We start from the raw sequence: 15,269 nt of genomic DNA, 5'->3' as shown, positions 1-15,269 counted from the left end.
GAGCACACCACAGACTTCAGTACAAGCTGAGTCTACAACTCCGCGGACAGTGTCTGCTCCCACCAACCCCAGCTCTCTTCTTTATACTTTTCCATGCACACTTCACAGCAAACGGAACGCCACACCCCACCTCCGTCCCCACAGCTGAATGTACACCAGGGAGAGAGAGAGAGTGACAAACAGAGGGGGTCATGCTAGAAACAGCTGTTCCGACCTAATGTCCACAGAAGCCAGTCCATCCCCGTCTCCCCGCTTCCACAGCCCAGAAGACAGACAATGCCCCCCAAGTCCAACTTTACAACTATACAGGGAACGGCTCATCCCCCTGTGCCAGCAACTACAGTATAGGACAGCCAAAAGTGAAGGGGATGCTAAAGCCCACTTCCTGGAATAGAAGATGAAGAGTTCTCAGAGGCTAAAGCCAGGCTCCGCGTCTGCCAGATGACACCTCTGTTCCACAGATCAGTTCTTCTCATAGCATGTTTCAAAAATAGGAAATAATTGGGCTGGAGAGATGGCTCAGTGGTTAAGAGCACTGCCTGCTCTTCCAGAGGTCCTGAGTTCAATCCCCAGCAACCACATGGTGGCTCACAACCATCTGTAATGAGATCTGGTGCCCTCTTCTGGCCTGCAGGGACACATGCTGTATACATAATAAATAAATAAATAAATAAATAAATAAATAAATAAATAAATAAATAAATATTTTAAAAAAAAGAGAAAAAAAAGGAAATAAAAACGGGGACAGGAAAACTGTATGTGAGCCTACAATAATACAGCTACAATTCTACCCCGTGGCATGATATACGTGGTCAAGAAGAAAAGCAGCATTTGCCTATGTTTTGTTCCAGTGTGCAAGCCATAGAGTTTAAAAATTACATCCATGTGCAGAGCCTTAAGAGGCAGCACTGTGCTGGAGGACAAAAGAGGAAGTGACATTCCAGCTGCTTCAAGGTGTTAACTCACTGGATCAGTGAGGGTTCCAAAAGGAAGACTCCTCATCAGACCATAGTTGAAAAGTGGGGTGGGGAGGAAGCATCTGTTACTAAAAGCTCATCTAAGATGGATTCAATCTCTCGGTTTTACGGCACATGGCAGACTCTTACTAGTCTGTTAACTTCTAAAGTCGCCAACGGAAGGCAGCAGAATGGCGAGGAGGGAGACAGTGGGACAGCAAGTCATGTCTGAGACAGCATGGGATCAGGAGGGTGCCTTGGGTAGGGTGCTCACCACAGCGACAGGATCCCAGTTCCTGCTGGACCAGCTCCAGCTTGGTCTGGCACTGGAAGCACCTACGCCGACTCTTCTGCTTCGACCGGCCGCTCTCCTCAGGTCGCTCAGTGCTCTCTAGTAGTCTCGGCCGTTTCACAGGTGAAGCCTCGTTCTCAGACTGTGAATCTAACCAAAACAACACATTTGGGGATGAGGGTTAGTGCCTGACTGCGCAGACACGGTTGTCTAGAGTAGTGCTAAGCACATATCTGACCATGGTACTGCTCCTGACCAGGAACTAGACCAGTGGGAGCAACACTGGGACAAGCACATACCTCAGAGCTGACTCCTGACAAGCCAGCCTGAGCTCAGCAGTTAAGAGCACTGGCTGCTCTTCCAGAGGTCCTGAATGCAATTCTCAGCAACCACATGGAGGCTCACAACCATCTGTAACGAGACCTGGTGCCCTCTTCTGGTGTGCAAGCATACATGCAGGCAAAACACCATATACACAATAAATAAATCTCTTTTTTAAAAAAAGGCACCTCTATGTCAGATTTCTAGAACTAGATGTTTTCACAAGGAGAGCATTCCAGATAGAGATGGGACCCCGCTTTACAACACCCCCACTTCACCAAACTCCAGTGCTCACCTGGGCTGGCTATTTACCTATTCTTGAGTACTTTATTTTTGTTCTAAAGACAGAGTCTCCAGCCCAAGCTGGCCAAAAATTTGCTATGTATTAGAGCAGTGGTTCCCAACCTTCCTAATGCTGCAACGCTTTAATAGTTCCTCATGTCGTGGTGACCCCCAACCACCAACATTATCTCATTGCTACCTCATTAACTGCATTTCCGCTACTGTTATGAATCACAATGTAAATGTCCTATATGCAGGACATCTGCTATGTGACCCCTGTGGTGGGAGATCAAAGGAGTGAGGAGTTATCACCCACAGACTGAGAACCTCTGTATCAGGAGACTTGGATCCTCTTAGTCCTGCATCCCAAGGGTAAAGATTGTAGACATGTAAGTTTATGCAGAGCTGGGAGACAAATCCAGGGCCAGACAAACACTCTACTAACTGAGTTATATCCCTGTAATTTTTTTTGAGATTTTATTTTAAGCTGGGTGGTGGGGGACAGGGAGGGCTGGCACATGTCTTTAATCCCAGTACTCAGGGCCTGGTCTACAAAGCAAGTTCCAAGACAATCGGGGCCACATAGAGAAATCCTGTCTCAAAACAACAACAACAACAAAGATTTTAATTATGGGGGTGGGAGACACAAGAGTGTGGGTGCTCATGAAGGTCAGAAGAGGGTGTCAGATTCCCCGGAGATGGAGTTACAGGTGATTGGGAACTGAATCCAAGTCCTCTGCAAGAGCAGTATACAACACTTTTAACCACTGAATCATCTCTCCAGCTCTAAGACTGTTAATTCTTCAAAATAAAACCAAACAAAACCGCCAGACTATACGTGCTGTGGTTGTTTCAATCCCAGCGCTTACAGAACCCTGCACTCCCAGATGATCTTCTATGGGCGAATGACAACCAACTCTAGTGAACTTCCAAGCACACACCAGCCAGGTTCTAGCACAGGTAGAGCCCTACTTGACACGAGTCCTGCTTGTTCACGAGCACTGTCTCTCCTGCACTGGGGGAGGGCGTGGCTGTAGAGGATGGATGCGGCACCACAGACCTGTGATAGCTGTAGGAAGGTATGAGGACCAACAATTGTATCTTCACATTACCTTGGAAAGTACCTACAATGCAGCCAGGTTCACATGAACTCCTGTCCTCGGCTCAGGCTGGCTGGTCAGAAGTCGCTCTGAGGTACATGCTTGTTCTAGTGAGCATTACACCCAGGGAAGGGACACTGGCCACTGCTCACACACAGTGCTCCTACATCCTGGAGCAATGGCTACACTGCTTCCTGGGAAGGAAGGCACCTCTGGCTAATGCTCCAGGGTAGTTCTGTTCTGTCACCAGCTCTCACCTACAGATTTACTTGCTGTGGTCTAAAGCAGCCACTGCACCCAGCCTAGATCATCAGGAACCCCTGGACCATCTCCCTGATCACCTCCTTGCTTCAAACCACTACCAACTCTCCCCCAAAGAAGAGGTCTAAGTGCTTATCTGCTGTGGATATCACTCTGTATGCTGTGAATATGTTGCTCTGAATGATTGATTGATAAAACGCTAATTGGCCAGTAGCCAGGCAGGAAGTATAATATAGGCGGGATAAGCAGAGAAGAGAATTCTGGGAACAGGAAGGCTGAGTCAGGAGTCGCCAGCCAGACACAGAAGAAGCAAGATGTAAAAGTACCGGTAAGCCACAAGCCAGGTGGCAACTTACAGATTAATAAAAATTAATTTAAGATATAAGAACTAGATAGCAAGAAGCCTGCCACGGCCATGCAGTTTATAAGCAATATAAATCTCTGTGTGTTTACTTGGGTCTGAGCAGCTGCAGGAGTCGAGTGGACACTGGAGAAAACTCCAGCTACACTTATCAACAATCTCAAAAGGTCCTGCACAATCTGCTCTTCCAAGCTCTCTTTCCCACTGTGTCTTGAGCTGCTTTCTCCATGAACACCACCCACACTCACCTCCAGACTGTCTCTTTCCTTTTGGTTCTCTCTGCACAACACTGTCACCCAGGGCTACATGGAACCCTTTAAGTCTTCGCTCCACAGGCAAATTTCAACTAAGTCTTATACCTGGATTATCACACATAAATCACACTATCCTGGCCCTCTCTTGGCCTGCCTTCTATTCCTTCTGTGAGGGTCAGTCTTGTTAATCTGACTAGATAACCAGGGGGTTAGTAGGGCACACTCTGGCTGTGTCTGTGAAGCAGATCTGAGACAATTTCTGCTAACAGTTCCATCCACTGGTGTTTTCAAACTGTAAAAGAGACTGGATGGGAAGTGGTACAGCTGTGGAAGGCAGGGCCTGGCTAGGGAGGGAGGTCATTGTTTGGGGGGGGGGTATCCTTTGGGGACTATCTTGTCCTGGACCCTTCCTATGTGCAGGATGTGAGCTGTTTCGCTTGCCCTCCCTTCTACAACAGATGGAAACCATGAGCAGACTAACCCAGGAGACTTGCCTGCTGGACGTCTGTCAAAGGAATGGAAACCACACATCCCTTAGCCCTGCTGGGGAGTAAGGGGACACATTCACCTGCTTATTGACTGATATAAGCACTGGTTGAATGAGCAAGTCCTCTCCTGGCAGTCCTTGTTTTCTACTTGAAGGGGCCTTCTGAGAAGCTGTAGCATGATGATATGTTGGCACAGGCTATCTCTGTGCTTTTCCCAAACCTGCTCTGTGTGGAATGGAGGCTGAGCTTTAGTGGCTCCAACAGCAGCAGAAGGGCAGTGTGTCCACAGCTCCAGTCCCTGCACCCAGTACAGCAGCGTACACATGCACTGCATCATTCTTCACAAGTGCAAGCTTCATTGCTCATCTCATTCAATTCTTCCAGTCCTGTATGACATTCTCCCCCAACACAAACCAACTAAATAAGCCCTCTGATGAAAACAACTGAAAGCAACTCTTGCCTATTTTCTAGGTCTGCTGAACGAAGCTGTCCAGACCCAGTTAGTATAGTTACTGAGGCTGCCACACAGGCCAGGCCCCCTCCTTCTGCTCCACAAGAGCAAAAAGCAACAATCTAAATGTAAATTATTACAAAGCAGCCAGCCAAAAGAATTCACCTAGCATGAGCCACACTGCTCTCCTGGGGGTCTTTTCCCACAAAAATGGCACTATTTGTGATAACAACCCTATTTAGATACCTAACAAAAACCTGTACTGCTTGTCCTATTTGAAGTTATCTTTTTAAGAAATGTCTCTTAATCTGGGATGAGAGGTGTGATTGATACAATATGGAAGCTGAAAACTTCTATATTTTAAAATTATTTGGAGGGGGAGAGGAGGGGAAAGTGTGTATGTGGCCCACACTATATACATGTGGAAGCTCTCTGAGGTCAGAAGAGGGTTTCAGATTCCTTGGAACTAGAGTTACAGGTAGTTGTAAACCAGCTGGTGAAGAACTACACTCCAGTTCTCTGCAAGACAAGGAAGAGCTGTTTACCTTTGAACCCTCTCTCCAGCCTGAAAAATTAAAAAACAAAAACAAAAACAACAACAAAAAGCTGAGTATGGTGATATACCACAGTTTTAGTCTCAGCACTTGAAAAGTAAAGGCAGACAGATCTCTGGACATTCAAGGCCATCAGGGTCTACACAGCAACTTCCAGGCCAGAAGGGCTACACAGTGAGACCCTGTCCATTAATAGATGAAGGAATGAATGAGAAAGCAAGCAAGCTAAACACAAAAGGTATACATGATGCCAATGTACTTATCACATAAAAATGACCCTCAGCTCATGGACCTTTTCACCCACATCTCTGACAGGTACACGTGTTGGGACACACACAGAGCTGGAACTCAAAGCTCTTTTGAGGAGTCTGGCCCAAATGGCCAAGTGTGCCAATTTCTGTGGAGCACAGTCTTCCGTGGCTTGAGGAAACTTTAACTTCGGGTGTCAACAGAGCAAGAGGGAAGTTCTGTGGCCTACAATGGCATCAGGGAGGGGATGTAAAGAAAAGCATTTGCTTTGCATGCCACTGTGACTGGGAACCAAATTTCTTGCTATCAGGTGTCTTCACTGAGCACTTGCTTTTGATGGGGTCCCTAAAGTTAGGACAGTCCAGGCATCAGACAATATGCCCGAGAGTGTCAACAATAACTCTAGGGAACAAATCTCCATGGTCCCTCTGACCACTCTAAACACTGAGAAGTTAATGTTCTTGTAGGCAACAGAAAGGAGGTGTTCTTGGAACAACAGGTCAAAGGGAGGCCTGTGATGCTGCTAACAGTTTCTGCTACAATGCACCGGCCATCCTAAAGAACCAGTTGTTCCTCTGAGGGTCTGTGTCCCGGCATGCATCAGTTTACAACCAAACGTGTGTACAAGCTGTGTTGTGAGCAGCAGTCTTATGAGACACTACACCAGTGGTTCTCAACCTCCCTAATGTTACAACCCTTTAATACAGTTCCTCATGTTGTGATGATCCCCAACCATAAAATCATTTCGTTGCTACTTCATAACTAATTTTGCTGTTAGGAATTGTAATGCAGATATCTGATATTCAGGACATCTGATATGCAACCCTATGAAAGGGATGTTCAATCCCAACCAGATGTGACCCACAGGTTGAGAAGCACTGTTCTACACCTAGATGAACTGCCCAGCAGACTGTGTCTTCTTAGAATCTCTGCACTCTTCCTAGACACTAAGAGATGCACAGTGTTGAAGCCCTGGGGTACACTGACTTCCACTGCCCTCACTGATGGTCTCCATTAACTGGAAAGAAACCCTAGTATCCTCTAATGTTCCCTAACGTGAGGAGGAGTAGAATGAAGTTCCCCACCCAAACGGTCTGTGGCATGCTGCCATCCGGGTGGCTGAGTTTTATGTCACTTCTCGGTGAAGCAAGTCATTTTCTGACATTTTCTCACAGGTCAACTTGGTGTTTTAATTAGAAGCTAATGAAATAAACAGGAGTCTATAGGCTCAGCATCATGCCTATGGAAGAATTTTACATCTCCTCTGCTAATTATTTAATGAAACCTTGTGCCTGGGGTGAGTTGCCTAAATAAGAGAAACAGATGTCTAGTGTAGGGATTCTAATTACATAATAATGAACTAAATAATTCAACTATTCAATTATAAATTTTAAGTCAGTTAGAAAAAGACTACCAGAAAAGACCCAAACACGAGTTAACATTAAAAGAGCCATCTACTGTTCACCTGGAATCAACTGTGATTATTTGCCACCTGCTTCTAAGTTTCAGCCCCTCTAACTTGAAGAATTTTCAGTTTGGGGAACAATGGCAGAAACCATCTAATTAATCTATTTGCATATGCTGAACTTGGACAGTAAGGGTTAAACGTGGAGAGCAAGGTGAACAGAAATAACTCTCACACTCAGCTCTAACTGTCAGAAGAAACCCGTCCTAGAAAGGAGCATGCTCATTAGCAGCAGGAGGAGCTGCAGTGGCAAGCTAGACTCGGGCCCACCCCAGGAGTCAGGAGTGACTTCTAATTAAGGTCCTTCATAAAGAGCCAACAAAGCACATTTTTTTTCAGTGTTTCCTCTTGAGAACTACTCTAGGCTGGGCATACCCACACAGGCTGCTGCACTCCCATGCCAGGCTCACAGCTCCCGGCACTTTAGACCTCTCTTTCTCAGCCAGTGTTTAACAATGACAAAGACACCACGTGAGATCTTCTAAGGAAAATTTCACCTATTTTACCTGTGTCCAATTTCTTGGTCTGAAGGCAACCACTGCTCAACATGTGACAGAGGAAACAAGTACAGTGTCTTTAAAAAACAAATGTCTACAGAGAGAAATTCCTCTAATTGCACTTTGCTAGCCAAGTACAGACAGTAACTAGCACCAAGTCTTTCAACTCAGGAATACATTTACAGCGGAAGCCTGACGGCAACAAACAGGGCTGCTGCTTCTCAAACTGTTTTGTCTCTGACAGAGATGCACGTTTGTTCCCTCCTGTCACTGTTCTTGTCTTTATTACTCATGTTCTCTCCTGAAAATCTCCAAATGAATTGTGTCAGGCCTGTCAAAATTGCAGCCTGGCTCTCTTACTCTCCTGGCACTGTGCAGCTGCCAGCCCACGCCCACCCCAGGCTTAGGCTAACGGTAGCTGTGGCCTGCTGACATCTCAGGCAGACTCTCACCCTCTGCTCCGACCAGCCCTCAACCCAGAACCCCAGAGCCAGAGCCAAAGTGCAACAAAGAAGAAAGTCTCCCAACCCCTCCGCCCACGCCTTCCACACCTCTAAGAAGAGAGGAGCCCGTTTAATCTCAGGCTCTGTGGCAGCTTTTGAGGTACTCAATCAGTTTTTTTAGAACCTATCACAGTCTCTTGACAGATTGACATTTATGATCCCAACAGCCTGTGCAAACATCAGAAAGAGCAATAATTAATGAACCCTCACACATCACTGCTGTCTCTCCTTCTACCATTTAAAGGAGCTTAAGCTGCTAAAACCTCTGTCCACGAAAACCACCACCCTCCCTTGAACACTGATAAAAGAGACTTGAAAAAGGCCTGTTTTACAGGTTTCTTCCGATGCTTTGCTTTTGGAGCATGTGGAGGGATTAGATTCACCTTCTCCTGGCATTTTACTCTGTGCATCACAAAAACTTCAAGACCATGAACTCCCTCATTACCCATTTAAAAAGTTATTTTTTGCACTTGGTTCAAATGGGATTTTCCCCTTCCTCTGTTATATTTCTAATGACCTTAGAATAATTTCAGAGTAACAAGTTAAAACAAACAGACAACAAAATAAAAACATTGCACAGAGAGAGAATAAGATTCTAGAGGCTGATGACTAAAATCTTATAAAGAATGCTTTTATGTCTTTAGAGATGAAATCAGCTTAAATACAGTTAGATACCAGTCCTAGATCATAACCACTTAATAGTCAACTGTTCACAACCTGCTAGACCACACAATTTTTAGCCACAAACCCCACCCACCTTCCAATCTCACTCCTTACTTCAACCTATTTTCTCTGGCGATTTCTTCTATGCTCTTAGGTACACAGGGTGGGCTCATGCTCTCGCACACCCTATGATCTGAGCACACACCTCTGCTTCTTCCCCTTGCTGATAATAGAAGATGGGGAAGTTGGGTGGTGTAACACCAGCAGACTCTTGAGAATGCATCAAACTTTGAGGGTCTCCACCCCCAGGATGCTCAAAAAGCAAACCACAAAAGAAATCTTCTAGAGGTAAACGTTCTCATCTAACTGTCCACATGGCAGCAATGTGAAAGGTGCTTCTACACAAATGCGTTATTATTACCGCCACCACTAAACCCAAGGCCCTTGAGCATACTAGAAAGTGCCCTATCACTAGGCTGCCCTCCATACTGTGAAGACTTCTCTTGACTAAAAGACTTTATTTACAGAAGCAGCACACGGACTTTTCAAATGTCTTGGCTAGTTTTCCTGTGGAATGTGCCATGTCCCAAATCATTCTGTTTATGAACCTATATAGGATACTATCATTTAACTTTTAAGAAAGGAAATTAATTGCACACTTCTCTAATTCATATTCAAAACCCAAACTAAAAAAATTTCAGCAGGCACCCAACAAACCCACATAGAGCACACAAAGGGGAGGCACCCTGTGATCCGCCCAGGTCCTCTGGAGTTCGGAGGGAGAAGTCCTCTACCTCCAAAGTACCTGACACACTGAACATGGGGTACGGTCATCTACACCTTGTCAAGGAGTAGATCTTTAACAGCATTTATGAGGTGACCTAACTACTAGTACTACTTACTCATCACTTCCTTCAGTCTGATTGTATTCTCTGTGACTAATGCAAATCATTCTCTAAGTATCCCCTTTCATTTGGCTTGTGGAAGACCGCCTTTCCTCTCCTGAGCTACTATGTAATATTGTTCATGACAGCCATTAAACACGCATTCATTGTTAAACAGCTCAAGTTGCTATTTTTTATGTCTTTGGTGGGGGGAGGTTTCAAGACAGGGGTTCTTTGTGTAGCCTTGGCTGTCCTGGAACTCTGTAGACCAGGCTAGACTCGAACTCAGAGATCCGCTTGCCTCTGCCTCCCAAGTGTTGGAATTAAAGGTGTGTGCCATCACCACCCGGCTAAGTTATTATTTTTTAAAAACTAAGAAAATACTTACATTAAAAACATAAATGAAAAGCATAACAAAGTTCATTCTCAATAATCACAATCTCATTTAGTAACATCCTCAGTTTATCTGAGCTATGTAACTGATCAGGCTTCTAGATTAATGACTACTCTGTGCAGGCTATGGCATTAAGCACCATCTATCTATATCTATCTATCTATCTATCTATCTATCTATCTACCTATCTATCTACCTATCTATCTACCTATCTATCTACCTACCTATCTATCTATCTATCTATCTATCTATCTATGGCCTAGTAAGTGGTTACTGACATATGAATAGAGTGCTAAAAACACAAAAAGTATAAATCCTATACTTAGGGTGAGGAGAGTTGATTAAGGGAAGAAAGGAAAGATCAGAAAAGGGCATCTCCTGACCTAAACCTTCAATGTGATCAAAAAGGTAGGTGGCTGTGGTTCCCATGTGTCACCCTAGCCATCTTCTATTATGCCCACCTAATGTACTACATCCATAGTGAGCTATCACTTACCGGCCTTCTCTTTATCATAAGATCTAAGTGAACCATTTCACAGAGTGTGAAAAAAGGCACTTACAGAGTACATCTGAGGGGTTTTGCTTGTCTGTATGTTTGATATGGTATGTTTGACATGAAAATGAAAAAAATGTTGGTTATCTTTTCCCTTTGATGCCACCTAGTTTAATTCCACCCTCATCCCACCCTGGGAGTTCAACACATCTCATTCAGTGTCAGTGGTCAGCTCAGTTTTCCTTCTGTGATGTTTAACATATTCATCTGTCTACACGGGCTTTCATCACCAATTCTTCTCTATCAATAATCTTAGACCTTTTTACACATAGTTATAAGAAACAACAACAACAAAAAATGTCACATACTCTTTCTTCACCCACTTTCCCCAGCCAGGCAACTAATATAAAGGATATTTTCAGACATGCAGCATTTCCATAACCACGGGAACCCTTCATGCTGCTTGTTATTTTTCTTATGGAATTTCTCTGTTGCCTAAAATGACCTCCAAGTCAGGTGCTGGATCACAGGCATGCATTACTCCACCAGGCTTCCGACTGCTCGTTTAGAATCATGCCAACTTCCAACCCCTTGTTTGCTGTCTTATTGTCACTTATCTGTCATCTGTTTCTATACTTTGGTTATTTCAAGAACGCTTCCAGATGTATACACATGGATATATGAATAGAATCATATAACATGTAACTGTCTGCCCAATGTAGTATTTTTGTTTTGTTTGGAGACAGGGTCACACTGTGTAGCCCTGGCTGGCCTGGAACTTGCTATGTAGACCAGGCCGGCCTTGAGAAGTTACAGAGATTCACCCATTTCCTCCTCTTTCATGCTGGAATTGAAGGTGTGTGCCACCACACATGGTTTATCCAACATGATTTTTAAAACCACTCATCAAAGTAGGCAGATATATGACTGAATTGACTCCTTTTGTTAAGCTTCTGCAATAACAGCAATCAAATGCTAACATAAAATACATATATTTCACATATGTTAACTAATTTATTTTCTGCAAGGCTATGAGGTAGGTATTATTATTTCCTGAATCTCACAGATGGGGAAACCAAGACACAGGGTAAAGGAACTTCCCAGTTCTCGGCCGGAACTCTCTGTAGAGCAGGATTCTGAGCTGGGGGAGTCTGTCCTGAAACCATTCTGCTGTCCCACACAATGGCTGCTAGCCGTGAAGACTCCACCTCTGCTCTTCCACAGAGCAGCACCACAGGGTGGAACCCCTCCTACTCTCTACACATACAAAGACCCAGTGGTCCCTAGAACAAGGGAGGGACAAACTCTGGCCCCACAGTGGAAATGAAGACAAGTTCCTCTCATTGTCCAGAACCTGACCACAACCATCATCAATTTCTCTGGGAGAGCGTCTGTCACACAACTCTGTCCACGGCTCTTTTAGAGTACGATTTATATGATGTCTGACTCTGTTCTTCCCATACCTGCTAATAACTCTCTGAATTTCTGCAATTACAGTAACTTAACTTATAATAAAATCATCTTTCCTCCCTCTTTCCCTCCCTCTCCCCTCCTCTCTGTCTGTCTTTCTTTCTTGACATGTTAACTTGTACTATCTGTCACATCTTGGGCTTAATATTGGATTTCAATCACTGTCATGTTACTGTAGGAAAAAAATCCACAATCAATCTTTATTGACTACTTGTAGGATGGTATAAACAGCTCAGAACCAAGTTAAGTAACTTCATTTGAAACTCTATTTTAACAAACAGGAAAGGCAAACCAAGTCACCTCAACTTTCCATGGGCCCCCACAGCCCACAAATCTATAAATTCTGAAGCCTGTATGTCACCACCCTGGTCTGTTAAGTGCCTCTTTTATTGACCAACAGGGCATGACCAGGTGCTAAATCCCAAGAGATAGGTAGTCAGGAGAGTCTGTGAGGCCAGCAATAAATACAGCAGTCCTCTTCTGGGGCCTAGCATCACTTCCTGAGTTTGGCATCTTCATTAGCAAGACCATTCCTGCCAGCCCAACTGAACTGTATCCCCACAGATCCCCCACTTCTTATTCAGACTGCTAATAGCCTTCAATCTACAAGCTTTTCTTTTTATGACCTCCTTGGCTACCTTAGAGTTCAGTATTATAAAGCACTGATTTTTACAACTATCAGCACAGTAGAGCAAAACACAGACTAAGGAAACACTACTAAGGAGACAAAGAGAGAAAAGAAAAACAGAGAAACTCAAGGAGCTGGGGACATAGTTCAGCAGAGTGTTTGCCTAGCATACACAAAGCTCTGGGTTTGATTCCCAGCACTGTATAAACCAGGTATGGTAAACATATTTGTAATCTTAACATTCAGGAGATAGAAGTCGTAGGGTTAGGAATTCAAGGTCGGCCTCAGCTATATAGTGAGTCTGAGACAAACCTGGGTTACAAAGGAAGGAAGGAAAAAAGAGGGAGGGGTGGGGGAGGGGCTGGAGAGATGGCCCAGCAGACAAGAGCACTGGCTGCTCTTCCAGAAAAGCCAGGTTTGATTCCCAGTACCCAACAGTGGCTCACAACTGTCTGTAATTCCAGTTCCTGAGGATCCAACACCATTTTCCAGTCTCCTCGGGCACCAGGCATGTATATGGTACACAGCCCTACACGCAGACAAAAACATCCATACATATAATTATTTTTTAAAAAAATTTAAAGATAAACTCAAGAGATCTGGGCATGGAAGCCCAAATTTAGAACCCAAGCATTCAGGAAGTGGAGGGAGGAGGGGAAGGGGAGAAAAGGGAAGGAAAGAGGAAGGAAACCCCAAGAGAAAAAAGATTACTACCTGCTAGCCGCATGCCTTCTAACTGCTATCTCTTGACTACAAACCAGTGGCGAGAATGAAAATCCAAAGACTTGAACTCAGGAAAAGAACCGTCTTGAATTTCTGCTGTACAATCTTCTTCAGTACTACCACAAAAGTAAGACTTGTATCTTTATGTATTCACGGAATAGATAACAGCCACACTTATTTTCATGTAATTATGTAGAGGGTGGGTAATACTGTTTGTATTTAGTTTCTCAAAACACGAATTTAAGGGCTAAGCTTCCTAAAAGTGTAGAGTAGATCCTCTATGCTCCAATCCCATTCAGTCTAGAGGTTTCCACAGCAGGCCTCTCGAGTCTTAGGACTGCTCTGAGACAGTGGGTAATTGACAACTACAGCTTCTTCCTCCTGTTGCTGCCTAACATTTGAAGAGGGTTGAAGGTACAGACAGATCACGTGTCTTCAAAAGATTATACTCCAGCATCTTGGTCTCCAAAGCACCAAATGACTTGCCCAGGTGTGACCCTAAGCTGATTTTTTTATTTTGTTTTGTTTTGTTTTTGTCAAAAAGATTGACAACCCATCTTTTACACAGAAACACTGACTATAGGAGCAGGGAATGGAAATGGGTAGAGATAAATGAGATACTATTCAAGTTTCATGAGTTATTTTTAAAGTCCTTCATTTAAACCATCTCATTTTATCCTTCCTTGGAGGGCTTTTTAAATCTTCAATTGTTTTACCTATTTGACTTACAATGTAAGCTTCCAGGTAAGGTACAGCATCAGCTACAGGGCTGGCTACATTGGTGCTCAGCACAGCAATAAGGAAGGAAGAGAAGAGCTGACTTCTGTAAAGGCAGGTTCCTCATGATGGCAATCCTGTCATAAGAAGCTGGCGTCTAGGGGATGTGTGCTACAGGTTTAATGAAAGGGAAAATGTTTGAACATTTTTATTTTGCTGTTTAAAGAAAATCAGCTTGAATGCATGACTGAGTAGCTGCTAAAATTAAACAGCTCATTTGCTTTTAAACTATTTTTGTTTCCAATTTAGCATTGAGCTTAATTCAGTTCCTCTTCCAACCTATCACTTAGCTTCTTCTACCCAAAAGCTAGCCTTTGACTCATTAGTGTCAGGGAAAATCCTTAAGCCTATAAATAAATAACCTAGGTGCCACATTTCAACAACTTCTGAAGTGAGGCTACACTGAACCTAAATTCACATTTCTCCCCTGTGCCTAGAAAGAACACTGTAGCCTTTTCTCAATCAGAGCCAGAGCAGCAGGCACTCCATACTTGGGATTGCATCAATCATGGGCTCTACCAAGGGTACCAAGGGGAGAAAGCCACCTTAAAAAAAAAACAAAAACAAAAACTGCCAGACAATGGTGGCGCACGCCTTTAATCCTAGCACTCAGGAGGCAGAGGCAGGTGGATCTCTAGGAGTTTGAGGCCAGCCTAGACTACTGGACAGTGAGTTCCAGGACAGCCAGGCTACACAATTAATTCTGTCTCAACAAATAAATAAAAAATAAACAAATAAATAAATAAAACAAGTTTGTAAAGGAGAGAGAAATAACCCCATTCATAAAATGAGCTGCTAGAAAATTAAGAGAAGAATTAATAAAAATTATTATGAAAACTGTTTGTCACACATATTTGAAACATGTAACTCTTTGTATTTATTTATTTTTTTCCCAAAACAGGGTTTCTCTGTGAAGCAGTCCTGGCTGTCTTGGAACTCACTTTGTAGACCAGGCTGGCCTCGAACTCACAGAGATCCACTTGTCTCTGCCTCCTGAGTGCTGGGATTAAAGGTGTGTGCCACCAACGCCCAGCTGCTCAGCTTGCTTTGATGAAAGGTTTATCAAGCTGTCCACACTTCAAACAACCGTACTAAAACTACTATGTATTACATTAAAGTTAAACTTTAAGTTCTGAAAATTGTATCATAATCATATAAGACTAATTCTTGGTTTTAAGAAATTACACATTAAAGATTTGATGT

The 15,269-nt window shown here is 43.8% G+C and overlaps 1 protein-coding gene across 3 annotated transcripts in view; it reads right to left on the bottom strand.

Annotated features, from left to right (window-relative positions):
• The window catches only part of Zfand3 (zinc finger AN1-type containing 3), a 242,145-nt gene that overhangs the window by 21,270 nt on the left and 205,606 nt on the right, over positions 1 to 15,269 (bottom strand). For all 3 annotated transcript variants that reach the window (XM_059281469.1, XM_059281470.1, XM_059281471.1), the window contains one exon: positions 1,231 to 1,398. In XM_059281469.1, coding sequence (XP_059137452.1) covers positions 1,231 to 1,398 — 168 coding nt within the window. The remainder of the gene's footprint in view (positions 1 to 1,230; positions 1,399 to 15,269) is intronic.

Source organism: Peromyscus eremicus, chromosome 16_21 (assembly GCF_949786415.1).
Source record: "Peromyscus eremicus chromosome 16_21, PerEre_H2_v1, whole genome shotgun sequence".
Classification (NCBI taxonomy): domain Eukaryota; kingdom Metazoa; phylum Chordata; class Mammalia; order Rodentia; family Cricetidae; genus Peromyscus; species Peromyscus eremicus.
This window is presented reverse-complemented; position numbering and strand designations above follow the sequence as displayed.